Genomic DNA, 26,928 nt, shown 5'->3' with positions numbered 1-26,928 from the left:
GACTCACCACGCCTGTTGGATTTGGCTTGATTCTAATGTGCAGACTTTTTCTCTTCTTAGGATAACAAGACCAAGACGTGGCCTCCGAAAGCCCCGTGGCAACATCTGGCGTCCCTCAGCAACACATTGCCGAATGCAGGCAGCTCCCTGTACCAGATGAGCAGCCCCGGCACGCAGTGGAATGAGTCGATGCAGATGCTGCAGGCCACTGTGTGGTCCACCGGCACGGACAGCTCCCCCTCTCCTGGGATCTCGTCCACCTTCTCCTACAACCAGCAGCAGCAAGCTTCCCAGCATAAACCGATGAACAAGGGCTTTAAATCCTACCCCATGAAGCAGGAGAGGAGACAGTCCTATCTGCACCAGTACTGAGACTCGGGAAGTAACAAACTCCCCGACCTTATGGAGCCGGGTTCTGTATTCTAGTGAAAAGCTGCACAGTTCTGGATGAGGTGCGGTGCCTGAGTGTCTTGGAGGAGGGTGGGGGAGTGGGAGGGTTCCTGGTGCTTTGTCTGCACAGTGAGTGTGGGCCAGGGGCAGCAGGCTGCCATCCCCTCGTGTTGCAACTGGGAGACTGCCGTCCATTGAACCGCATACGCACCATGCCCCTCACTCGGCGTCCTTTATTGAGGTTTACACCAGCCACTGAGCCTTTTTTTCTACCAACGGGCACCTGGCTTCCAGCTTGAGCCAGGAGCACTTCGAAGCCCCCTTCACTGGGGTGCCCTGGAGCATTGTACTCGGGGGGGGGGGGTCAAAGGGCTGCACTGGCCACTAGACAGAAGGGGGGGGTATACACTTAACCACTTGAAGCAGCTAGAGTAGCTTTTTAAAAAAAATTGAACACCACTAGGTTGAAGTTATGGCAAGAACTTGTGTACTTACTTAAGCCCATCACTCCTACTGGAGCAGAGCCTACCGATAGCAGCTCACGAGAGTCCTCTATCCTGGGCCAGTCCTTCATGTTGTCTCCAAGGGTAGCCCATCTTCTTGGTGTATCCTTCTTCTCCCAGGAGGTCTTTGGAACTTCCATTGTCGTTTTGTAGCTTTGGGATTTTACGGGACGGTTGCTAGCCCCATGCCCAACCCTCCTCCTTTTGCAACTGGGCTTGGGACTGTCCATAGCGGAGTTCACAGCAAAAACCTAACACCCTCATGTCTCCATCCAAAATCCAAGGCCTGGTGTCGTTGCCAAGGTTATATCTAATATTTGTTTAAAGTACAAATGACTCATGCAAAGACCCAAGGGAAACAGACAGCAGGCAGAATTATCCCTAACACTGTCCCTCTATAAATCCCAATTCTTGTCAGATTGCAGACACTCAGGGTAGGTGCTGTAACCTTCCCTTCCAGTACTTTTGCTGTTCGCTAGGATACATTGCCTTGAGAGAACAGCTTAATCTTTGTAATGTTGTGGTGTAGTTGCTGGTTTAATGTTCTGAAATGTTGAGTTTTTCCACATTCTTCACTCTTGAACTTTCCTCCTTGTCCTTTGTGTGTGTGCGTGTGTGTGTGCTGCCTCTCTCCACCAGCAACCCCCTCACTCCCATACCTGTGCACCGTGTTACTTGTGGCTGGAGGCCTGACCCAGTGGAAGCAGTTTACAGGTGTCTCTGTAGAGCAAGGCGAGTCAGAGCGTTAAAGTGTGCGTGCACGCGGTCAAACACAGACAGAGTTCATCAACGTTAAACACATCAGTAAAACACAAATCATTTATCACACTCGAGATTCTGCAGATGCTGGAAGTCTAGAACAGCATACACAAAATGCTTGGAGGAACTCAGCAGGTCAGGCAGCACCTGTGGGAATGAATAAACAGTTGAAGTTTTAGGCTGAGATCCTTCATCAGGACATAATGAAGGGTCTTGTTCTGAAATGTCGACTGTTTATTCATTTCCGTGGATGTTGCCTGCTCTGCTGAGTTCCTCCAGCATTTTGTGTGTGTTGCAATCATTTCTAAAGCTGTTTTATAGTCTGCATCATGGAGAAATCAGGGGGATGGTGGGGGGATGAAACAAACAAGTCACCTGTGTAAATTATTTTTGTCTTGTTCTTAAGCCCTTCACCCCTACTGGGACAAAGGCCACCGACAGCAGCTCCCCAGAGTCCTCTGTCCTGGGCCAGTCTTACAATTTGTCCCCAAGTGTAGCTCATCCTCAAAGATCCTTCCTGTCCCACAGATGAAGTCTTTGAAGCTGCTGTTGGTGTTCCAGTAGCTCTGGGTTTGTATGTGATGGGTTTGCTAGCTCCATGTCTGATACTCCTCCTTTTGCAGCTGGGCTTGGGACTGTCCATGGCAGAGTTTCTTTTTTTTGTACCGTTTTATAAACCTGCTGGTATTTTGTTGGAGGAAATCTTGCAGGCATAGAAGAATGACCAGCAGCCTGCTTCTTCCCCCAACTCTCTTGTGCCTCCACCTTCATTCCAAAACTGGTGACTGCCCCAATCCTCGCCAGTGACTGTCCAAATCCTCAGTCAGGATCTGCAGCTACTGCACTGGTGCCTTGTGTAGAAATCTAGAGGCAGGAGCAAGGGAAACTGGCATAGATTTGCCTCATCAGGTGCATATTTTCTAAAGAGAGCCACCTCTCCCTCTCCATCTCCTCCCCTACCCTCTCCTGTCTGTCTTTGCTCTTTCTGTGTCACTCCCTACTTCCACCTAGTGATCTCTTGTAAAATCCCTTGTAAAAGCTCAAGGCAAGAGTGACACCATATTCTCGGAGCTGTAGTGAGACCAACTGATGAAACGCCAGTGCCCTCTCTGATGGATGCTAGTTCCCAGCCAGGGACGCACGCTCACCTCACGAGGTCGTCTACTCTTCATCCCCACTTCACGTCAGAGAGCACCCTTCTGCTCTAATCACAGTACCTTCTCTGCCTTTGCAGTGACAGGTAGAATTCTCAGCTACACCCCACACCACGGCCCACTTTCTGTATCTGCCTTGTCTTCAGGGTGGCTAGGATGGCAGGTTTGGGTCCCTCTGAGCACCCTCAGTCCAAATTCAGAAATCTGAAATGTATGTTTGTGTGAGGAAATTATTAAACCTATGGGTTGGAATCCTATCCCAGAGGATCTGACGAAAATGTTAAAACTGCTTAAGCTTTCCATATTATCTTAGAGAGAGAATGTGGCCGTGACAAGTGGTGCAAAACTATATTGTGTTGAAAATCTTACACGCACTTTCTGCTAATGTTTCTCCAATATAAGTTTGTACGTGAATATTTACAATGGGAACTACCGGTGTTGGACTGTGGAGATGTGTCAATATAAACAATAGGCCGACTTTAAAGGTGTGCCGAGTTAAGTTTCCATTGGAAAGGTTGCTTTGAAATTATAATGGAAATGTACAAAGGTGAGGGCTTTTGAAATGGTGATCACTGCCAGTCCAATTAACCCCATCGCTCCCACCCCTTTTCACATGAAGGTAACACTGTCATCAGTCCTTTGGTACAACTCCCACGGAACATTGGCTAGTAAATTTATTAAAAACTTCAAAATATTTTCTGTTTTTTAAATAAAACTTGTATCTGCCGCATACTGAACATGCGAGGTGCTTTTGTGCTGATGGAGTGGCTCTAGGTGTGTTGGAGGTGACCGTGTCCACAGCCACCTGTCTCCTCAGCTGAATTCACAAAGTGCTCTCTGCCACTACATACCAGCTTGGATCTGCTGGAATGCCTTCCCCTTTCTCTGTCTCGCCCTCTCTCTCATCTCCTCCCCATCTAGCTCTCTCTTTCTATACCTCTCCATGTTCCCCTCTCACCAATACGCTTCTTTGTATTCCCCTCTCTGTACCCTCCCTCTCTCTTTTATACATCTCCATCTACCTCTTTCTCTCCCTGTATCCCTCTCTGTACCCCCCTTTATCTCAGTCTGTACTCTCTCCCTCCCCCTCTGCCTGACTGTGTAACACATTCCTCCAACACCACTAGGAGCCTGGCCCAGTGGTGCTTTGGTTTGTCTGTGCCAGTTAACCTGGGATGTGAGAGGCAGATTTGGCAGAGGACCCTCTCTCTCCAGTGTCTGTGTTCAGCATAATCCCATCAGAGGTTTCGCAACTCATCCTGTAGAAAGTGGGGACACAACCTTTGAGTTAGTGGAGGTGCTGGAGCATTGGGTAAGGTCATGGCTCAACCTCATTGTCCCATCACTGACCTCACCGCTGGACTGGTGTGGCTCTCTGTGCCTTTGAACTACCGGCACAACTGTTATTTAAAAAAAAAAGTTTTTAGTGTTTTCATTACACATGCATGCACTGACAGGTTGTGTTTTCAACCTTGTTGTTAACCTGCACTTCTGTCGGCTCGACTCATCCAGAGTGGTGTACTGGTACAGCACAGAAACAGGCTTTTCAGCCTAACACCTCCATGCTGACCAAGTTTGGCCCATATCCCTTTAAACCCTTCTTATCCATGTACATGTCCAAATGTCTTTTAAATGTTGTAGTTGTACAAACCTCTACCACTTCCTCTGGCAGCTCGTTCCATCTTCTTACCATCCTCTATGTGGAAAAAGTTGCCCTTTAGGTCCCTTTGAAATCTTTTACCTGTCACGTTAAACCTGTGCCCTCTAGTTAGATTCCCCCTATCCTGGGAAAAAGACTGTGACCATCCACCTTATCATCACTTTCTAAACCTCTATAAGGTCACTCCTCAGTCTCCTTCGCTCCAGGGAAAACAGTCCCAGCCTGTCTAATCTCTTCTTACCAGTCCCACTAATATCCCTGTGAATTTTATCTCCACCCTCTCCAGCCCAGAGACCTGTTTTGCAAAGACTGAGCAAGCAGAACTGCACACGATACACCAAGCACTGTCTCACCAATGTTTTGCACAACTGTAACATAAGGTCCCAACTGAGCGGCTGCAGTCGCTGAGAGGGTCTGGGAAGTTGTCATGTTTTTCGTGTGCCTCTGGTTGTTGGGGTGGGGGTGTGAAGGGTCAAGTGTGTGGGACTGTAGCTACAGCCAAGCTGTCAATGTAACCTGCTGTTGAGGGCTGCTTTGTTGTCCAGCCAGCCACCAGCTCTTCCAGAAGTAGTCAACTTCAAACCAAATCAATAAAGGCCATGATCAACATGAGAAAGTCTGCAGATCCTGGAAATCTTAAGCAACACACACAAAATGCTTGAGGAACTGAGCATCTATACTTATTTACTTACCCAAGCCCATCATCCCTACAGGGACACAGGCTGCCAACAGCAGCTCACCAGAGTCCTCTGTCTTGGGCAAATAGAAGCTTTTCTGCCCTGTGGCTTTCACATTCACCACACGATTTCATAGGTCTTCCAGGCAAAAATCCATCCTCTCCCAGGGATGAGGTCTTTGGCATTTCTATAGCTCTGGATAAAATCGGGATGGGGGTTGCTAGCCATGTGCCCAATATATGAAGGACAATAAACAGTCAAGATTTTGGGCCGAAACCCTTCAACAGGTCCTCTTCATTTTCTTGCATAATTGCCGTCGGACCTGTTGAGTCCCTCCAGCATTTTGTGTATGTTCCTCAATAAAGGGATGCACACTTTAAAAAAAAATTCTTTAGGTATTTTGATGATAAGAGTATCACAGAGATTAACCCTTAATTCCCAGGTCTGCCCTGAAGTACTTGAAGTTTCAGCTAACCTCACTTGAGGTTGATGGAAGGTGATGTTGAGGCATGTGGTTTCTCCTGCCACCCAGTGGCGACTGGTGGGACCTGAAAGGGTGAAGTGGAAGCTATTTGTTGCGGTGGCTGGGAAGCAGACCCCAGTTCTATTTTACTAACATACAACAGATTTCTGCAGATGCTGGAAACCTTGAGCAACACACAAAATTTTAGAGGAACTCAGTAAATTAGCATCTATGGAGTGGGATAAACAGTTAACATTTCAGCCTGAAGCGTCAACTGTTTATTCCCCCCCCCCCACCCAATAGATGCTGCCTGACTTGCTGCATTCCTCCAGCATTTTGTGTGTGTTGCTCAATTCTTTTTGGCCCTGTTGAGCTTGGTTTTGTAATAACATAATTTAAAATGTCATTTCTGATTGGCATGCATTGTGATAATTGATCTGATTCCTCCAATTTAAAGATTAACAGACCTCCAATCAGTTTAAACAAAAACTTAAATATTTGTATAAATGCATCAACAGTATTAATCTTATTTTTGTATTTTCTAAAACATACCATCACTGTATATTTTAAAACATTTAAGTAAAGATGGGTTTTAAAAGTGCATATGACTAAGCTGGTGAACTCTTCCACTGAAGATGATGGGTGCTGGGTCACTCACAGTAATGGGACCAAGGGTGTGTTCAGAGCTGTTTGGTTGGGTGAGGGGCAGTGGGGAGGTGCCAGCGACTCTGTGACTTCTGTTTGTCCATTTTCAAGCCCCAGATGTTAATCTGTGATTGTGAACCCAATCCTTTTGATATGCGGACACACAAGTCTCCCAATGCAGAATCTGGAGCGACAATCAGCTGGAGGAACTCAGTGGGTCAAGCAGCATCTGCGGGGGTGTGGGAGAGGAACCATCGACTATGTGTCCACCGCCAGGAGTCACAAAGGGGGGTGCCAGAAGATCAGGCCTGAGATGGAAGGTGGGCATTGGGATTGGCATTGTCCTGCAGTGGTGTGTGGAGCTTTAGTCATTGATTTCCCTCACAGCTGAGAGTGATATGTAACATGAGGGTGGTGTTATGGAGCAAGTGCAGGAACACATTTCTGAGGAAAAGGGTCAGCTGTGATTTCATTAGATGACAGTCACCATGACTGACCTCCTCTCACTTCTGTTTAGAATATAGAACAGTACAGGGACAGGCCATTCAGCCCACAATGTTTAAATTAGTAATCAAATGTCCAACTAAACTAAACCTCTCTGCCTACACAATGTCTATATCCTTCCATTTTCCTCACAGTCATGTGCCTATCTAAACATTCTTAAAAGTCTCCAATGTTTCTGTCTGTACCACCACCCCAGGCTACACATTCCGGGTACCCATTACTCTCTGTAAAAAAAAATTACGCCTCTCACATTAAATGTATGCCCTCTGCTATTAGTCATTGTTTCTGAACTTCCTATGTTAGTCAGACCTAGCTTTCACTTTAATCCACTTTTGGTTTATCCAGCAGTTAGCATAATGTTCTTACTGCACTATATCCCAGGTTCAATTCCCATTGCAGTCTGTAAGGAGTTTGTACGTTCTCCTTGTTTCCTACAGCTGCACTGATTTCCTCCCACATTCCAAAGGTATGCGGCTTAGTGGGTTAACTGGTCACATGGGTGCATCGGTATTTTGATCTGAAATGTCAACGATTCCTCTTCCCCCAGCGTGGATGCTGCTCGACCTGCTGTGTTCCTCAAGCAGATAGTGTGCTGCGCCTTTAGGTTGGCACTGACTGTCAGCGAGAAGAATCAATTTACAGGGTAATTCTGCAGATGTTGTGAATCTGGGATAAAAACTGTGCTGGGAATGGCCAACCAGCCAGGTGGCATCCACAGTGAGGAAAGAGTTGGCATTTCAGGTTGGTTTTGCTGACACTGGTGACATAAAATTTTGTCTTGACATGCCATAGAACATAGAAATCTACAACACCTTACAGGTCTTTTGGCCCACAATGTGCCAACCATGTCACCTACTCTAGAAGCTGCCTAGAATTTCCCTATCGTGTAGCCCTCTAATTTTCTAAGCTCCATGTATCTAAGTGTCTCTTAAAAGACCCTATTGTATCTGCCTCTACCACTGTTGCTGGCAGTGCATTCCACACACTCAACACACTGTGTGAAAAAAAGCTTCTGACATCTCCTCCGTACCTACTTACAAGCACCTTAAACCTGTGTCCTCTCATGGCAGCCATTTCAGCCCTGGGAAAAAGCTTTCGGCTATCCACACAATTAATACCTCTCATCATCTTACACACCTCCCTCTGTCAGGTCACCTCTCATACTCCATTGCCAAGGGAAAAGGCCAAGCTCACTCAACCTGTTCTCATAAGACATGCTCTCCCATTCAAGCAACATCCTTGTAAATCTCCCCTGCACTCTCTCTATAGAATCCATATCCTTCCTGTAGTGAGGTGACCAAAACTAAAGACAGTACTCCAAGTGGGATATGACCAAGGACTTGTATAGCTGTAACATTACCTCACAGCTCTTAAACTCAATCCCACAGTTGATGAACACACCATATGCTTTCTTACCAACTCCAGATAACTCCAGGTATTTATTAGCAACACACACAAAATGCTGGTGGAACACAGCAGGCCAGGCAGCATCTATAGGGAAAAGCGCTGTGAACGTTTCGGGCCGAGACCCTTCATCGGGACTAACTGAAAGGAAAGATAGAGATTTGAAAGTAGGAGGGGGAGGGGAAAATGTGAAATGATAGAAGACCGGAAGGGTGGGGTGAAGCTGAGAGCCAGAAAGGTAATTGGTATTTATTAGGTCGGCTTTGCTGACACTGTTGATTTTAAAGGTTGTCTTGACATGCTAGATAACATATTTATTTAGAGATACAGACAGTAAAAGGCCTTCCAGCTCAACAAGCACAATTACACCCAATTAACCACCTAATTCATTCACTTTTGGAATGTGGGAGGAAACCCTCATGGTTGTGGGGTAAAGTGGTGAGAAACCCCAATTGGTAATCGCTGGCGCTGTAATGTTATGCTAAACATTACGCTTCCGTGCCATACGAATATTCAAGGGATATTTGGACAGGTCATAGAATTATAGACTGAGTACAAGAGTTGGGATGTAATGTTGAAGTTGTGCAAGACATTTATGAGGCCATATTTGGAGTATTGTGTGCAATTCGGGTCACTTACCTACAGGAAAGATTTAAATAAGATTGAAAGAGTGCAGAGAAAATTTACAAAATTTTTGCCAGGGCTTATGGACCTGAGTTATAAGGAAAGGTTCAATAGGTTAGGACTTTATTCCCTGAAGTGTAGGAGAATGAGGGGAAATTTGATAGGGGTACACAAAATTATAAGTAGGGTAAATGTAAGCAGGCTGTTTCCAAAGGTTATAGGTTAAGGGTGAAAGGTAAAATGTTAAGGGGAACATGAGGGAACTATTTCACTTGGGGTGGTGAGAGTGTGGAATGAGCTGCCAGCACAATGGTGAATGCTGGGTATATTTGAACATTTAAGAGAAGTTTGAATAGGTACATGGATGGGAGATGTATGGAGGGCTATGGTCCAGGTGCAGGTCTATTGGACTAGTCAGATAAATAGTTTGGCATAGACTGGATGGGCCAAAAGGCCAGTTTCAGTGGTGTTGCATTCTATGATACTGACTCTATGATGTTGTGCTGATCTATATAGACCTACTCCACAATTAATCTAACCCTTCCCTCCAATGCAGCCCATACCCTGGTTTTTCATACATCTACCCAAGAGTCTCTTAAACAACTCCACTGTATCAGTTTCTGCCACCAGGTTCACAGCAAGGGTTCCCTACCTGGTGTCCTTGCTGAATGGTATTGGTACACGGTATAAAAAAGGTTGAGAAGCCCTGGTTTCAAGGGATATGGGCGAAATGCAGGGAATGGGACTAGCTCAGGCTGACATGGGCAAGTTGGGCTGAAGGGCCTGTACTGTGGGCAGTCAGGGTCGGTCAGAAAATGGCCAAGGCAAGGTGGCACTTTCAAAGGCAACTTCATATTTTTATTTAGTACGAGTTGATAGTGGGTTAACTGAAGAAGGCAGCATCTGGATCCCCCTGCACCACGGCACATTCCTCCATTGGCCTCTGGTTACCCGAAGACCAGCAACTTGTCTCACAGGTGAACACCAACACCGTCCCAAACTCCACGCTCACCTCTGCAAGAGAACAATTGTTTAATTATTAATCACAGAAAGGCATTTATGGGGGGGAGGGGTTGTCAGTTGCCATGGAGAGCATCCTGGCAGCTGAACTAGCAACAAGGTGGGTGGAAAAATTCTGGGTTTACTTTGGGGAGGGGGGTCCATCCATTTAATGGTGATCATAACTCAAATTTTGTGCCATCATTGGAAATGATTAAACAAAAAATAAACTTAAATCGGTCCGAGCAATAGGAGGCAAACCAGGAGGAGGTTTAAAGTTTGGGACCTCCCACAGGGATAAAGAGCAGCACAGTCATATTTACAACCCCTGGTTTATTGAACAGGATAAGGATGAAATGGGAAGCTTACAACAGAGGCAGAGCAGAGTTCATCAGAGAATAGCAAATGTAGGAGTCAAAGGGAGGCCATGAAAAACACTGGCAATGTAGAAAATCCAAAATTGTGTAATGTACATAAATAACAGGTACAAGGAAAAGAGTGGGACTTATCGAGGATGGGAATGATTTACCCGTACATGGGGACAGATGGGTGAGGGTGAGGGCCTTGATGAAGTTACTGCAGGTCACAGGGAGGGGTGCGTGAGGCAAGCTGGTGGTTGATGGTCCATGTGTGTGGCTGTGAGGGTGGGGGGATGAAGTCGCTCACTAGGTGGCTGACTTTCATTATTTAGAGATACAACATGGCAGCAGGCTCTCCCGGCCCAATGAGCCCACACTGTTCAATTACACCCATGTAATGAATCATGCTAATAACCCGTACATCTTTGTACTGTGTGCTCACGGGGAGAATGTACAAACTCCTTACACACAGCGGTGAGAATTGAACCCGGGTAAATGGCGCTGTTATGGTGTTACACTAGCTACTGGATGAATCGAAGGTGAACTGAAAGTTGGGTCTGATTAACACGGCAAGTTCAGAAACACAGTGAGAGGAAGTCAATCACAGTGACCATCATCCACTGAGTTCACGGCTGACCCTTTACCTTTAGGAGATATGTTCCTGAACTCTCAAGAGCTGTGACACATTGCAGATCTATCAAACCACACTTGGAGAATTTTGTGTTCAATTCTGGTTGCCTCATTATAGAAAGGACGTGGAAGCTTTAGAAAGAGTGCAGAGGAGATTTACCAGAATGTTACCATGTCTTATGAGCACAGGTTGAGTGAGCTAAAACGTTCTGGAGAGAAGGAGGTAACTTGAGAGAAATGTGCAAAATAATAGGTGTAGGTAGAGTGGGCAGCCAGAGACTTTTCCCCAAGTACAACTGGCTAATAAAAGCGGGCATCGTTTTAAGGTGATTGGGGGATGCCAGGGGTAAGTTTGTTTTTACACAGAGTGGTGTGTTTGTGGAACATGTTGCCAGAGTGGTGGGAGAAGCAGATACATTTAAGAGACTCTTCAAAAGGAACAGGAATGAAAGAAAAATGGAGAGCTACATGGGAGAGACAGATGAGATTCATGGAGTACGTTAATAGAATTCAAGGTTGTTTAGAGCCGTTTCCAGTATACAATTGTAAAGGAGAATGAAATAATTGCTACTCCGGATCCGATACTGCACAATAAATACATGCAATCAGATAAGGAACATAATAATGAGAATAATAAAACACAATAAATAATACATTTAAAATACATATGATAGCTTATATAAAATATGTACTGATTGTATGTCCATAAAGTGATGCTAGGCACAGGATTGTCTGTACATAAGGTGACTGGCAGGAAATGATAAAGTAGTGTGGTTGGGGTTGTGGAGGGCTGGGTTAGTGAATGGAGGTATTGATCAACCTTACTGCTTGGAGCAAGTAACTGTTTTTGAGTTTAGTGGTCCTGAAATGGATGCTCCTTCCCCGGTGGGAGTGGGACAAACAGTCCCTGATCAGGGTGGGTGGGATCTTCATGATGTTACTGACCCTGCTGTGGTACCTTTCTGTATAGATGTCCTTGATGGTAGGTAGGCTGCTGCCAGTGATGTATTGGACAGTTTTGACCACCCATTGTAGAGCTTGACCGCTGCAGACACGACATTGTGGGCTGAAGGGCCTGTACCATTCTATATTCTACATGCCCTCAATATCACATTTCAATCTGAGCTGTGAGGGAACTCAGTGACTGAAGCCCCGCTGCAGGACAATATCAGTCCCAATACCCACCCTCCCCATCACAGGCCTGAACCTCTGGCCTCCTACAGTAAGATTGGCACTCCCTGATCTGTACACATCAGCATTGCATTGTAGGCTGGTAGAAGTTTGGCACATTTCATACACAAAGGCCCATGCTGGCTCCCAGTACAGGGAACAGTTCCCTTTCCCCCCTCATCCCTAGTTTGCTATACCTCTACAACAGGCTCTCTCTTCCATGCAATCACACTAATCAACACAACAGTTCAGCACATTTTTGTATGAGGCAGCAGGCACACCCTGGTACACTGCTTCAACAGGTGGGCTGAACCAGCGGGCTTCAAACCCCGGTGAGATCAGAATGTGTCTGTACTAACGTGAAATCAGCCCTGGCAGACTAGGTGGATGAGATCTACTGTGAGATCCAATGGCCAGGAAGGCAGCTCTGCAATGCTCCATGGAGAGCGAAGGGCTTGACGAGGCTCAGAAGTCATGGTCATCCCCCGCAACCAAAAAAGTTCCCAGTTGTGACCAACAATCCACACCACTGGGCCGAGACTTTTGAGATCGAGAGAGTGGAATGTCCCAGTGCAATGGTTTTCCCACTTTAAAAACTCTCCCTCACAGGTTTCCTGTCATCGTCAGATACGATGGACAACCAACAACGTGGCACAGGAACAGACCCTCCATGTCTACATCAACCACAGTGCCAATTTAAACTAATCCCACCTGTCTGCACATGGTCGCTATCCCTCCATTCCCTGCCTGTTCAGAGGCATGCTGTGCTGCTAGGGAGAGAGGTTCGGTGTGTGAGAACACAATTCCCAGATGGCATGTGGCTGCCCAGTCCAGGATATCTCAGATGGAGTCCTCAGCATTCTTACGTAGGAGGGTGAGCAGTCAGAATGACATGGGTAAGATAAGTCAGGAGATTCTGCAAAGTGAGTTCGAGGAGTTTGGTGCTAAGTTAAAGGGCAGGACCTCCAGGATTATGACCTCAGAATTGCTACCGTGCCACGTGCTAGTGAGACCAGAACGAGAAGGTTTAATACATGGTGCAGAAGGGAGGGCATAAGATTTTTGGATCACTGGGCTCGCTTCTAGGGAAGGTGGAACCTGTACAGAAGGGATTGTTTGCACCTGAACTGGAGGGGGACTAATATCCTAGCGGGAAGGTTTTGGTAATGCTGCACAGTGGGGCTTAAACTAGAGTTGCAGGGGAATGGGAACCAGAGTGCCAAAACAGTGGAGAGGTTGTGGAGGTACATGTTGGTAAGACTTCAAAATTAGGAATCAAAATTTTGAGCATGGTTTGACTAGTGTCCTGAGCTGTCTATATTGCAATGCAAAAAGTATCATAGGAAAGGTGAATAATAGTGCTGAAGATGAGGTAGCTGGTTTACAATGTGCAGTGATGACAGGCTGCTGGTAGGGCAAGATTGTAGTCAACAGGATGAGCTGCAATGTAAAAGGCGGACAATATTGAAAAGGGTGAATACAGGACTCAATGTGTTATATTTGAATGCGCTCAATATACGGAATAACGTAGATGAACTTGCAGGAGAGTGGCAGATTGGCTGGTATGACGTTGTAGGCATCATTGAATCATGGCTGAAAGATCAAAGCTGGGAGCTTTATGTCCAAGAATATGCATTGTATCAAAGGATAAGCAGGAAGGCAGAGGGGGTGGTGTTGCTTTAGTGAAAGTGAAAAATGAAAGAGGTGACATTGGGTCAGAAGGTGTTGAATCATTGTGAGTAGAGCTAAGTAACTAAGGGTAAAAAGACCCTAATGGGAGTAGTATACAGACCTCCCCCCCCCCCCCCCCCAAACAGTAGCAAGGATGTGGTCTACAAATTACAATGGGAGATTGAAAATGCATGCCAACAGGGCAATGTTACAATAGTCAAGGGGGATTTCAATAGCAGGTAGACCAGGAAAATCACATTGATGCTGGATTACAGGAGAGGGAAATTCTAGATTGCCTATGAGGTGGCTCTTTAGGGCAGCTCGTGATTGAGCCCATTAGAGGATCAGCTGTTCAGGACCGAGTTTTGTGCAGTGAAGCAGATTGATCAGGGAGCTGAAGGTAAAGGAACCCTTAGGGGAGTGATCATAATATGATCAAAATCATCCTGGAATTTGAGACGGAGAAGCTAAAATCAGATGTATCAGTATTACAATGGAGTAACGGGAATTACAGAGGCACGGAAAAGGAGTTGGTCAGGATTGATTGGAAAAGAACACTGGCAGGGATGACAGCAGAGCAGCAATGGCTGGAATTTCTGGAAGCAATTTGGAAAGCACAGGATATATACATCCCAAAGAGGAAGAAGTATTCTAAAGGAAAGATGCCAGAACCATGGCTAACAAAGCCAACATTAAAGCCAAAGAGAGGGCATGTAAGATCAAAAATTAGTGGAGAGGATTGGGAAGCTTTTAAAAATCAACAGAAGGAAACTAAAAAAAAATTTAAAAGGTAAAGATGTATAGTAAATTAAGCTAGCCAATAATATTAGAGAGGATACCAAAAGTTTCTTCAGAAACACAGTGTAAAAGAGAGGTGGGAATGGACATCAGACCACTGGAAAATGATGCTGGAGAGATAGTAATGGGGAACAACGAAATAGTGAAAAAATTGAACATGTACTTTGCATCAGTCTTCACTATGGAAGACACTAGCAGTGTGGTGGAAGTTCCAGGTGCTGGGGACATGAAGTGCATGAGGTTACCATTACTAGAGAGATGGTTCTTGGGTAACTGAAAGGTCTTAAGGAAGATAAGTCACCTGCAGCAGATGGTGTACACTCCAGAGTTTTCAATGAGGTGGCTGAAGAGATTGTGGAGGCATTAATAATGATTTTTCAAAAATCACTTGATTCTGGAATGGTTCCAGAGGACTGGAAAATTGCAAATGTCACTCCACACTTCAAGAAGGGAGAGAGGCAGAAGAAAGGAAATTACGGAATAGTTAGTCTGACTTCTGGTTGGGAAGATGTTGGAGTATATTGATAAGGTGGTGGTTTTGGGGTACTTTGCCATACGTGATAAATAATCCATAGTCAGCATGGTTTCCTCAAGGGAAAATCTTGCCTGACAAATCTGTTGGAATTCTTTGAAGAAATATCAAACAAGATAGACCTTTGACAAGGTACAACACAGGAAGCTGCTTAACAAGCTACGAGCCCATGGCATTACAGGAAAGATCCTAGCATGGACAAAACAGTGGCTGACTGGTAGAAGGCAAAGAGTGGGAATAAAGGAAGCCTGGTTGGCTACCAGTGACTAGTGGTGTTCCTTTGATTCTTTTTACATTATATGTCAATGATTTGGATGATAGAATTGATGGCTTTGTTGCAAAGTTTGCAGACAATATGAAGATAGGTGGAGATGCAGATAGTTTTGAGGAAGTAGAGTGGCTACAGAAGTACAGAAAGATTAAGAGAATGGGTAAAGAAGTGGCAGATGGAATACAGTGTCGGGAAGTGTATAGTCATGCAATTTGGTAGATGAAATGAGAGGGTTGACTATTTGCTAACTGGAAAGAAAGTACAAAAAAAATGCATAAAGAGAGTTGGGAGTCCTTGTGCAGGATTCCCTAATGATTAATTTGCAGGTTGAGTCTGTGGTGAGGAAGGCAAATGCAATGTTGGCATTCATTTGAAGAGGACTGCGCAGGTTGTCAGTGTTGTTAAGAAGTGTATGGTGTGTTGGCCTTCATCAAGAGCTATGAGGTAATTTTACAGTTATACAAGACCTTGGTTAGACCCCACTTGGAATAATCTGTTCAGTTCTGGTCACCACAATACAGCAAGGATGTGGATACTATAGAAAGAATGCAGAGGAGATTTACAAGGATGTTGCCTGGATTGGAAAGCAGGCCTTATGAGAATAGATTGAGTGAACTTGGCCTTTTCTCCTTGGAGCAACGGAGGATGCGAGGTGACTTGATAGAGGGGTATAGGATGATGAGAGGCATTGATGCTCCTTCATTCTTCTAAACTCCAATGAGTCCGGGCCCAACACCACACATTAACCCTATCATTCTCATGAACCTCTTCTAGACCCTCTCTAAGCCACAAGGATTCTGTAGCTTGTGTCATTGTCATTTCCAGTTCAGATTTAAGACTGGAGTTTCAAGTTCAACTAGATCACATTTTTCTACTGAACTATCACATTATGATCTTCCCCAAATGCCCATTAACTATTATGGTTGCAATCTCTACCTTTGTCGTCTGTGCTCCTCAAGAGACTAACCAGGGTCGGCATCAGCTGGAACTCAAAGACTCTGCGGCCACCACAGTTCTCACAGGCGGGAATGTCCCAGTCCTTTCCAACTGGGAGAGGGGATATCAGTAATGGCTGGCCACTCCAAGAATACCTGTATGGTTGAATTCAACACAGTGATTGTACAGTTTGATGGACAACACAACTCAAACCCACAACATGCATTTATTAGTGGCCAGAACTGCTTCACAGTGTCTCATCAAACGCATTAGCAGAATAGGCCACGTGGCATCTTGTACAAAGACTACACCTGAACTTCTAGCTCAGCACCACATCCCTGCACACACCCCATACACCCAGCTCCCCTACCCACAGAATAACACCAAGGGACAAGGACAGAGTCAGGGGGAGACCAAGATGTGGAAGCTTTAGAGAAGGAGCCGAGAAGATTTACCAGGATGCTACTTGGATTAGATTTTCGAATCGACTCCGAAGATCAATCTAACCCTTCCCTTCCACCACATAACCCTCTATTTTTCTGTCATCCATGTGCCTATCTAAGAGTTTCTTATATGTCTCTAATGTATTTGCCTCTACCATTACCTCAGCAGGGTGTTCCATTCACCGCCATTCTGTGTAAAACATGTCCCCTGATATACCCCCTAAACTTCCCTCCAATCACATTAGAACTAAGCCCTCGTATATTAGCTTTATCTATCTTGGGAAAAAGTCTCTGACTGTCTACTCTATTTATGCCTCTTATCACCTTGTGCATCTCTGTCAAGTCACCTATAACCCTCCTTTGCTCCAAAGATTAAAAACCCTAACTCATGCAACCTACCCTCATAAGACATGCTCTCTAATCCAAGTAGCATCTTGGTGAATCTCCTCTGCACCCTCTCCAATCCAGACAGCATCCCGGTGAATCTCCTCTGCACCCTCTCAAATCCAGGCAGCATCCTGGTGAATCTCCTCTGCACCCTCTCTAATCCAGGCAGCATCCTGGTGAATCTCCTCTGCACCCTCTCTAGTCCAGGCAGCATCCTGGTGAATCTCCTCTCCATCCTCTCTAGTCCAGGCAGCATCCTGGTGAATCTCCTCTGCACCCTCTCTAATCCAGGCAGCATCCTGGTGAATCTCCTCTCCACCCTCTCTAGTCCAGGCAGCATCTTGGTGAATCTCCTCTGCACACTCTCCAATCCAGACAGCATCCCGGTGAATCTGCACCCTCTCTAATCCAGGCAGCATCCTGGTGAATCTCCTCTGCACTGTCTCTAGTCCAGGCAGCATCCTGGTGAATCTCCTCTGCACCCTCTCTAATCCAGGCAGCATCCTGGTGAATCTCCTCTCCACCCTCTCTAGTCCAGGCAGCATCCTGGTGAATCTCCTCTGCACCCTCTCTAATCCAGGCAGCATCCTGGTAAATCTCCTCTACACCCTCTCTAGTCCAGGCAGCATCCTGGCGAATCTCCTCTGCACCCTCTCCAATCCAGACAGCATCCCGGTGAATCTCCTCTGCACCCTCTCTAATCCAGGCAGCATCCTGGTGAATCTCCTCTGCACTGTCTCTAGTCCAGGCAGCATCCTGGTGAATCTCCTCTGCACCCTCTCTAATCCAGGCAGCATCCTGGTGAATCTCCTCTCCACCCTCTCTAGTCCAGGCAGCATCCTGGTGAATCTCCTCTGCACCCTCTCCAATCCGGACAGCATCCCGATGAATCTCCTCTCCACCCTCTCCAGTCCAGGCAACATCCTGGTGAATCTCCTCTGCACCCTCTGCAATCCAGGCAGCGTCCTGCCCTCTCCAGTCCAGGCAGCACCCTGGTGAACCTCCTCTACACCCTCTCTAGTCCAGGCAGCATCCTGGCGAATCTCCTCTGCACCCTCTCTAGTCCAGGCAGCATCCCGGTGAATCTCCTCTGCACCCTCTCTAAAACCCTCTAGTCCAGGCAGCATCCCGGTGAATCTCCTCTGCACCCTCTCTAAAACCCTCTAGTCCAGGCAGCATCCTGGGGAATCTCCTCTGCACCCTCTCTAATCCAGGCAGCATCCTGGTTAATCTCCTCTGCACGCTCTCTAATCCAGGCAGCAACCTGGTGAATCTCCTCTGCACCCTCTCTAGTCCAGGCAGCATCCTGGTGAATCTCCTATTTACCCACTCTAATCCAGGCAGCATCCTGGTGAATCTCCTCTGCACCCTCTCTAGTCCAGGCAGCATCCTGGTGAATCTCCTCTCCACCCTCTCCAGTCCAGGCAGCATCCTGGTGAATCTCCTCTCCACCCTCTCCAGTCCAGGCAGCATCCTGGTGAATCTCCTCTGCACCCTCTCCAATCCAGGCAGCGTCCTGCCCTCTCTAGTCCAGGCAGCATCCTGGTGAATCTCCTCTGCACCCTCTCAAATCCAGGCAGCATCCTGGTGAATCTCCTCTCCACCCTCTCTAATCCAGGCAGCATCCTGGTAAATCTCCTCTACACCCTCTCTAGTCCAGGCAGCATCCCGGCGAATCTCCTCTGCACCCTCTCTAGTCCAGGCAGCATCCCGGTGAATCTCCTCTGCACCCTCTCTAAAACCCTCTAGTCCAGGCAGCATCCCGGTGAATCTCCTCTGCACCCTCTCTAAAACCCTCTAGTCCAGGCAGCATCCCGGTGAATCTCCTCTGCACCCTCTCTAAAACCCTCTAGTCCAGGCAGCATCCTGGGGAATCTCCTCTGCACCCTCTCTAATCCAGGCAGCATCCTGGTGAATCTCCTCTGCACGCTCTCTAATCCAGGCAGCAACCTGGTGAATCTCCTCTGCACCCTCTCTAGTCCAGGCAGCATCCCGGTGAATCTCCTCTGCACCCTCTCTAGTCCAGGCAGCATCCTGGTGAATCTCCTCTACACCCTCTCTAGTCCAGGCAGCATCCTGGTGAATCTCCTCTGCACCCTCTCTAATCCAGGCAGCATCCTGGTGAATCTCCTCTCCACCCTCTCTAGTCCAGGCAGCATCCTGGTGAATCTCCTCTCCACCCTCTCTAGTCCAGGCAGCATCCTGGTGAATCTCCTCTCCATCCTCTCCAGTCCAGGCAGCATCCTGGTGAATCACATCTGCACCCTCTCCAATCCAGGCAGCGTCCTGGTGAATCTCCTCTGCGCCCTCTCTAATCCAGGGAGCATCCTGGTGAATCTCCACTGCACTGTCTCTAATCCAGGCAGCATCCTGGTGAATCTCCTCTGCACCCACTCTAATCCAGGCAGCATCCTGGTAAATCTCCTCTGCACACTCTCTAGTCCAGGCAGCATCCTGGTGAATCTCCTCTCCACCCTCTCTAATCCAGGCAGCATCCTGGTAAATCTCCTCTACACCCTCTCTAGTCCAGGCAGCATCCTGGCGAATCTCCTGTGCACCCTATATAGTCCAGGCAGCATCCCGGTGAATCTCCTCTGCACCCTCTCTAAAACCCTCTAGTCCAGGCAGCATCCCGGTTAATCTCCTCTGCACCCTCTCTAAAACCCTCTAATCCAGGCAGCATCCTGGGGAATCTCCTCTGCACCCTCTCTAATCCAGGCAGCATCCTGGTGAATCTCCTCTGCACGCTCTCTAATCCAGGCAGCAACCTGGTGAATCTCCTCTGCACCCTCTGTAGTCCAGGCAGCATCCTGGTGAATCTCCTCTCCACCATCTCTAGTCCAGGCAGCATCCTGGTGAATCTCCTCTGCACTGTCTCTAGTCCAGGCAGCATCCTGGTGAATCTCCTCTGCACCCTCTCTAATCCAGGCAGCATCCTGGTGAATCTCCTCTCCACCCTCTCTAGTCCAGGCAGCATCCTGGTGAATCTCCTCTGCACCCTCTCTAATCCAGGCAGCATCCTGGTGAATCTCCTCTCCACCCTCTCTAATCCAGGCAGCATCCTGGTAAATCTCCTCTACACCCTCTCTAGTCCAGGCAGCATCCCGGCGAATCTCCTCTGCACCCTCTCTAGTCCAGGCAGCATCCCGGTGAATCTCCTCTGCACCCTCTCTAAAACCCTCTAGTCCAGGCAGCATCCCGGTGAATCTCCTCTGCACCCTCTCTAAAACCCTCTAGTCCAGGCAGCATCCCGGTGAATCTCCTCCGCACCCTCTCTAAAACCCTCTAGTCCAGGCAGCATCCTGGGGAATCTCCTCTGCACCCTCTCTAATCCAGGCAGCAACCTGGTGAATCTCCTCTGCACCCTCTCTAGTCCAGGCAGCATCCCGGTGAATCTCCTCTGCACCCTCTCTAGTCCAGGCAGCATCCTGGTGAATCTCCTCTACACCCTCTCTAGTCCAGGCAGCATCCTGGTGAATCTCCTCTGCACCCTCTCTAATCCAGGCAGCATCCTGGTGAATCTCCTCTCCACCCTCTCTAGTCCAGGCAGCATCCTGGTGAATCTCCTCTCCACCCTCTCTAGTCCAGGCAGCATCCTGGTGAATCTCCTCTCCATCCTCTCCAGTCCAGGCAGCATCCTGGTGAATCACCTCTGCACCCTCTCCAATCCAGGCAGCTTCCTGGTGAATCTCCTCTGCACTGTCTCTAATCCAGGCAGCATCCTGGTGAATCTCCTCTGCACCCTCTCTGAAACCCTCTAATCCAGGCAGCATCCTGGGGAATCTCCTCTGCACCCTCTCTAATCCAGGCAGCATCCTGGTGAATCTCCTCTGCACGCTCTCTAATCCAGGCAGCAACCCGGTGAATCTCCTCTGCACCCTCTCTAGTCCAGGCAGCATCCTGGTGAATCTCCTCTACACCCTCTCTAGTCCAGGCAGCATCCTGGTGAATCTCCTCTGCACCCTCTCTAATCCAGGCAGCATCCTGGTGAATCTCCTCTGCACCCTCTCTAAAACCCTCTAGTCCAGGCAGCATCCCGGTGAATCTCCTCTGCACCCTCTCTAAAACCATCTAGTCCAGGCAGCATCCTGGGGAATCTCCTCTGCACCCTCTCTAATCCAGGCAGCATCCTGGTGAATCTCCTCTGCACGCTCTCTAATCCAGGCAGAAACCTGGTGAATCTCCTCTGCACCCTCTCTAGTCCAGGCAGCATCCTGGTGAATCTCCTCTACACCCTCTCTAGTCCAGGCAGCATCCTGGTGAATCTCCTCTGCACCCTCTCTAATCCAGGCAGCATCCTGGTGAATCTCCTCTGCACCCTCTCTAAAACCCTCTAGTCCAGGCAGCATCCCGGTGAATCTCCTCTGCACCCTCTCTAAAACCATCTAGTCCAGGCAACATCCTGGGGAATCTCCTCTGCACCCTCTCTAATCCAGGCAGCATCCTGGTGAATCTCCTCTGCACGCTCTCTAATCCAGGCAGCAACCTGGTGAATCTCCTCTGCACCCTCTCTAGTCCAGGCAGCATCCTGGTGAATCTCCTCTACACCCTCTCTAGTCCAGGCAGTATCCTGGTGAATCTCCTCTGCACCCTCTCTAATCCAGGCAGCATCCTGGTGAATCTCCTCTGCACCCACTCTAATCCAGGCAGCATCCTGGTAAATCTCCTCTGCACCCTCTCCAATCCAGGCAGCGTCCTGCCCTCTCTAGTCCAGGCAGCATCCTGGTGAATCTCCTCTGCACCCTCTCAAATCCAGGCAGCATCCTGGTGAATCTCCTCTCCACCCTCTCTAATCCAGGCAGCATCCTGGTGAATCTCCTCTACACCCTCTCTAGTCCAGGCAGCATCCCGGTGAATCTCCTCTGCACCCTCTCTAAAACCCTCTAGTCCAGGCAGCATCCCGGTGAATCTCCTCTGCACCCTCTCTAGTCCAGGCAGCATCCCGGTGAATCTCCTCTGCACCCTCTCTAGTCCAGGCAGCATCCCGGTGAATCTCCTCTGCACCCTCTCTAGTCCAGGCAGCATCCTGGTGAATCTCCTCTGCACCCTCTCTAGTCCAGGCAGCATCCTGGTGAATCTCCTCTACACCCTCTCTAGTCCAGGCAGCATCCTGGTGAATCTCCTCTACACCCTCTCTAGTCCAGGCAGTATCCTGGTGAATCTCCTCTGCACCCTCTCTAATCCAGGCAGCATCCTGGTGAATCTCCTCTGCACCCACTCTAATCCAGGCAGCATCCTGGTAAATCTCCTCTGCACCCTCTCCAATCCAGGCAGCGTCCTGCCCTCTCTAGTCCAGGCAGCATCCTGGTGAATCTCCTCTGCACCCTCTCAAATCCAGGCAGCATCCTGGTGAATCTCCTCTCCACCCTCTCTAATCCAGGCAGCATCCTGGTGAATCTCCTGTGCACCCTCTCAAATCCAGACAGCATCCTGGTGAATCTCCTCTCCACCCTCTCTAGTCCAGGCAGCATCCGGGTGAATCTCCTCTGCACCCTCTCCAATCCAGGCAGCGTCCTGGTAAATCTCCTCTGCACCCTCTCTAATCCAGGCAGCATCCTGGTGAATCTCCTCTGCACTGTCTCTAGTCCAGGCAGCATCCTGGTGAATCTCCTCTGCACCCTCTCTAATCCAGGCAGCATCCTGGTGAATCTCCTCTCCACCCTCTCTAGTCCAGGCAGCATCCTGGTGAATCTCCTCTGCACCCCCTCTAATCCAGGCAGCATCCTGGTGAATCTCCTCTCCACCCTCTCTAATCCAGGCAGCATCCTGGTAAATCTCCTCTACACCCTCTCTAGTCCAGGCAGCATCCCGGTGAATCTCCTCTGCACCCTCTCTAAAACCCTCTAGTCCAGGCAGCATCCCGGTGAATCTCCTCTGCACCCTCTCTAGTCCAGGCAGCATCCCGGTGAATCTCCTCTGCACCCTCTCTAGTCCAGGCAGCATCCCGGTGAATCTCCTCTGCACCCTCTCTAGTCCAGGCAGCATCCTGGTGAATCTCCTCTGCACCCTCTCTAGTCCAGGCAGCATCCTGGTGAATCTCCTCTACACCCTCGCTAGTCCAGGCAGCATCCTGGTGAATCTCCTCTACACCCTCTCTAATCCAGGCAGCAACCTGGTGAATCTCCTCTGCACCCTCTCTAGTCCAGGCAGCATCCCGGTGAATCTCCTCTGCACCCTCTCTAGTCCAGGCAGCATCCCGGTGAATCTCCTCTGCACCCTCTCTAGTCCAGGCAGCATCCTGGTGAATCTCCTCTACACCCTCTCTAGTCCAGGCAGCATCCTGGTGAATCTCCTGTGCACCCTCTCAAATCCAGACAGCATCCTGGTGAATCTCCTCTCCACCCTCTCTAGTCCAGGCAGCATCCTGGTGAATCTCCTCTCCACCCTCTCCAGTCCAGGCAGCATCCTGGTGAATCTCCTCTGCACCCTCTCCAATCCAGGCAGCGTCCTGGTAAATCTCCTCTGCACCCTCTCTAATCCAGGCAGCATCCTGGTGAATCTCCTCTGCACTGTCTCTAGTCCAGGCAGCATCCTGGTGAATCTCCTCTGCACCCTCTCTAATCCAGGCAGCATCCTGGTGAATCTCCTCTCCACCCTCTCTAGTCCAGGCAGCATCCTGGTGAATCTCCTCTCCATCCTCTCCAGTCCAGGCAGCATCCTGGTGAATCACCTCTGCACCCTCTCCAATCCAGGCAGCTTCCTGGTGAATCTCCTCTGCACTGTCTCTAATCCAGGCAGCATCCTGGTGAATCTCCTCTGCACCCTCTCTGAAACCCTCTAATCCAGGCAGCATCCTGGGGAATCTCCTCTGCACCCTCTCTAATCCAGGCAGCATCCTGGTGAATCTCCTCTGCACGCTCTCTAATCCAGGCAGCAACCTGGTGAATCTCCTCTGCACCCTCTCTAGTCCAGGCAGCATCCTGGTGAATCTCCTCTACACCCTCTCTAGTCCAGGCAGCATCCTGGTGAATCTCCTCTGCACCCTCTCTAATCCAGGCAGCATCCTGGTGAATCTCCTCTGCACCCTCTCTAAAACCCTCTAGTCCAGGCAGCATCCCGGTGAATCTCCTCTGCACCCTCTCTAAAACCATCTAGTCCAGGCAGCATCCTGGGGAATCTCCTCTGCACCCTCTCTAATCCAGGCAGCATCCTGGTGAATCTCCTCTGCACGCTCTCTAATCCAGGCAGCAACCTGGTGAATCTCCTCTGCACCCTCTCTAGTCCAGGCAGCATCCTGGTGAATCTCCTCTACACCCTCACTAGTCCAGGCAGTATCCTGGTGAATCTCCTCTGCACCCTCTCTAATCCAGGCAGCATCCTGGTGAATCTCCTCTGCACCCACTCTAATCCAGGCAGCATCCTGGTAAATCTCCTCTGCACCCTCTCCAATCCAGGCAGCGTCCTGCCCTCTCTAGTCCAGGCAGCATCCTGGTGAATCTCCTCTGCACCCTCTCAAATCCAGGCAGCATCCTGGTGAATCTCCTCTCCACCCTCTCTAATCCAGGCAGCATCCTGGTGAATCTCCTGTGCACCCTCTCAAATCCAGGCAGCATCCTGGTGAATCTCCTCTGCACTGTCTCTAGTCCAGGCAGCATCCTGGTGAATCTCCTCTGCACCCTCTCTAATCCAGGCAGCATCCTGGTGAATCTCCTCTCCACCCTCTCTAGTCCAGGCAGCATCCTGGTGAATCTCCTCTGCACCCCCTCTAATCCAGGCAGCATCCTGGTGAATCTCCTCTCCACCCTCTCTAATCCAGGCAGCATCCTGGTAAATCTCCTCTACACCCTCTCTAGTCCAGGCAGCATCCCGGTGAATCTCCTCTGCACCCTCTCTAAAACCCTCTAGTCCAGGCAGCATCCCGGTGAATCTCCTCTGCACCCTCTCTAGTCCAGGCAGCATCCCGGTGAATCTCCTCTGCACCCTCTCTAGTCCAGGCAGCATCCCGGTGAATCTCCTCTGCACCCTCTCTAGTCCAGGCAGCATCCTGGTGAATCTCCTCTGCACCCTCTCTAGTCCAGGCAGCATCCTGGTGAATCTCCTCTACACCCTCGCTAGTCCAGGCAGCATCCTGGTGAATCTCCTCTACACCCTCTCTAATCCAGGCAGCAACCTGGTGAATCTCCTCTGCACCCTCTCTAGTCCAGGCAGCATCCCGGTGAATCTCCTCTGCACCCTCTCTAGTCCAGGCAGCATCCCGGTGAATCTCCTCTGCACCCTCTCTAGTCCAGGCAGCATCCTGGTGAATCTCCTCTACACCCTCTCTAGTCCAGGCAGCATCCTGGTGAATCTCCTGTGCACCCTCTCAAATCCAGACAGCATCCTGGTGAATCTCCTCTCCACCCTCTCTAGTCCAGGCAGCATCCTGGTGAATCTCCTCTCCACCCTCTCCAGTCCAGGCAGCATCCTGGTGAATCTCCTCTGCACCCTCTCCAATCCAGGCAGCGTCCTGGTAAATCTCCTCTGCACCCTCTCTAATCCAGGCAGCATCCTGGTGAATCTCCTCTGCACTGTCTCTAGTCCAGGCAGCATCCTGGTGAATCTCCTCTGCACCCTCTCTAATCCAGGCAGCATCCTGGTGAATCTCCTCTCCACCCTCTCTAGTCCAGGCAGCATCCTGGTGAATCTCCTCTGCACCCCCTCTAATCCAGGCAGCATCCTGGTGAATCTCCTCTCCACCCTCTCTAATCCAGGCAGCATCCTGGTAAATCTCCTCTACACCCTCTCTAGTCCAGGCAGCATCCCGGTGAATCTCCTCTGCACCCTCTCTAAAACCCTCTAGTCCAGGCAGCATCCCGGTGAATCTCCTCTGCACCCTCTCTAAAACCCTCTAGTCCAGGCAGCATCCTGGGGAATCTCCTCTGCACCCTCTCTAATCCAGGCAGCATCCGGGTGAATCTCCTCTGCACGCTCTCTAATCCAGGCAGCAACCTGGTGAATCTCCTCTGCACCCTCTCTAGTCCAGGCAGCATCCCGGTGAATCTCCTCTGCACCCTCTCTAATCCAGGCAGCATCCTGGTGAATCTCCTCTACACCCTCTCTAGTCCAGGCAGCATCCTGGTGAATCTCCTCTGCACCCTCTCTAATCCAGGCAGCATCCTGGTGAATCTCCTCTCCACCCTCTCTAGTCCAGGCAGCATCCTGGTGAATCTCCTCTCCACCCTCTCTAGTCCAGGCAGCATCCTGGTGAATCTCCTCTCCATCCTCTCCAGTCCAGGCAGCATCCTGGTGAATCACCTCTGCACCCTCTCCAATCCAGGCAGCGTCCTGGTAAATTTCCTCCGCGCCCTCTCTAATCCAGGCAGCATCCTGGTGAATCTCCTCTGCACTGTCTCTAATCCAGGCAGCATCCTGGTGAATCTCCTCTGCACCCTCTCTAATCCAGGCAGCATCCTGGTGAATCTCCTCTCCACCCTCTCTAGTCCAGGCAGCATCCTGGTGAATCTCCTCTGCACCCTCTCTAATCCAGGCAGCATCCTGGTGAATCTCCTCTCCACCCTCTCTAATCCAGGCAGCATCCTGGTAAATCTCCTCTACACCCTCTCTAGTCCAGGCAGCATCCTGGCGAATCTCCTGTGCACCCTATATAGTCCAGGCAGCATCCCGGTGAATCTCCTCTGCACCCTCTCTAAAACCCTCTAGTCCAGGCAGCATCCCGGTTAATCTCCTCTGCACCCTCTCTAAAACCCTCTAATCCAGGCAGCATCCTGGGGAATCTCCTCTGCACCCTCTCTAGTCCAGGCAGCATCCTGGTGAATCTCCTCTGCACGCTCTCTAATCCAGGCAGCAACCTGGTGAATCTCCTCTGCACCCTCTCTAGTCCAGGCAGCATCCTGGTGAATCTCCTCTACACCCTCTCTAGTCCAGGCAGCATCCTGGTGAATCTCCTCTGCACCCTCTCTAATCCAGGCAGCATCCTGGTGAATCTCCTCTGCACCCTCTCTAAAACCCT

At 49.3% G+C, this 26,928-nt stretch overlaps 2 protein-coding genes across 7 annotated transcripts in view; one reads left to right on the top strand and one right to left on the bottom strand.

Annotated features, from left to right (window-relative positions):
• The window catches only part of LOC132407065 (granule associated Rac and RHOG effector protein 1-like), a 244,548-nt gene extending 241,005 nt beyond the window's left edge, over positions 1 to 3,543 (top strand). For all 5 annotated transcript variants that reach the window (XM_059993321.1, XM_059993320.1, XM_059993324.1 and 2 more), the window contains one exon: positions 61 to 3,543. In XM_059993321.1, the coding sequence (XP_059849304.1) occupies positions 61 to 372 (312 nt within the window). In that variant the 3' untranslated portion in view covers positions 373 to 3,543. The remainder of the gene's footprint in view (positions 1 to 60) is intronic.
• Positions 3,544 to 8,259: 4,716 nt separating this feature from the next.
• The window catches only part of pdcd2l (programmed cell death 2-like), a 34,278-nt gene continuing 15,609 nt past the window's right edge, over positions 8,260 to 26,928 (bottom strand). Inside the window, exons 6-7 of one of the 2 annotated variants that reach the window (XM_059993318.1) lie at positions 16,150 to 16,304; positions 8,260 to 9,797 (exon numbers count right to left, since the gene is read on the bottom strand). In XM_059993318.1, the coding sequence (XP_059849301.1) occupies positions 9,667 to 9,797; positions 16,150 to 16,304 (286 nt within the window). In that variant the 3' untranslated portion in view covers positions 8,260 to 9,666. The remainder of the gene's footprint in view (positions 9,798 to 16,149; positions 16,305 to 26,928) is intronic. The other variant, XM_059993319.1, reaches the window with a different exon arrangement.

This window comes from Hypanus sabinus, chromosome 17, assembly GCF_030144855.1.
Source record: "Hypanus sabinus isolate sHypSab1 chromosome 17, sHypSab1.hap1, whole genome shotgun sequence".
NCBI lineage: Eukaryota > Metazoa > Chordata > Chondrichthyes > Myliobatiformes > Dasyatidae > Hypanus > Hypanus sabinus.
This window is presented reverse-complemented; position numbering and strand designations above follow the sequence as displayed.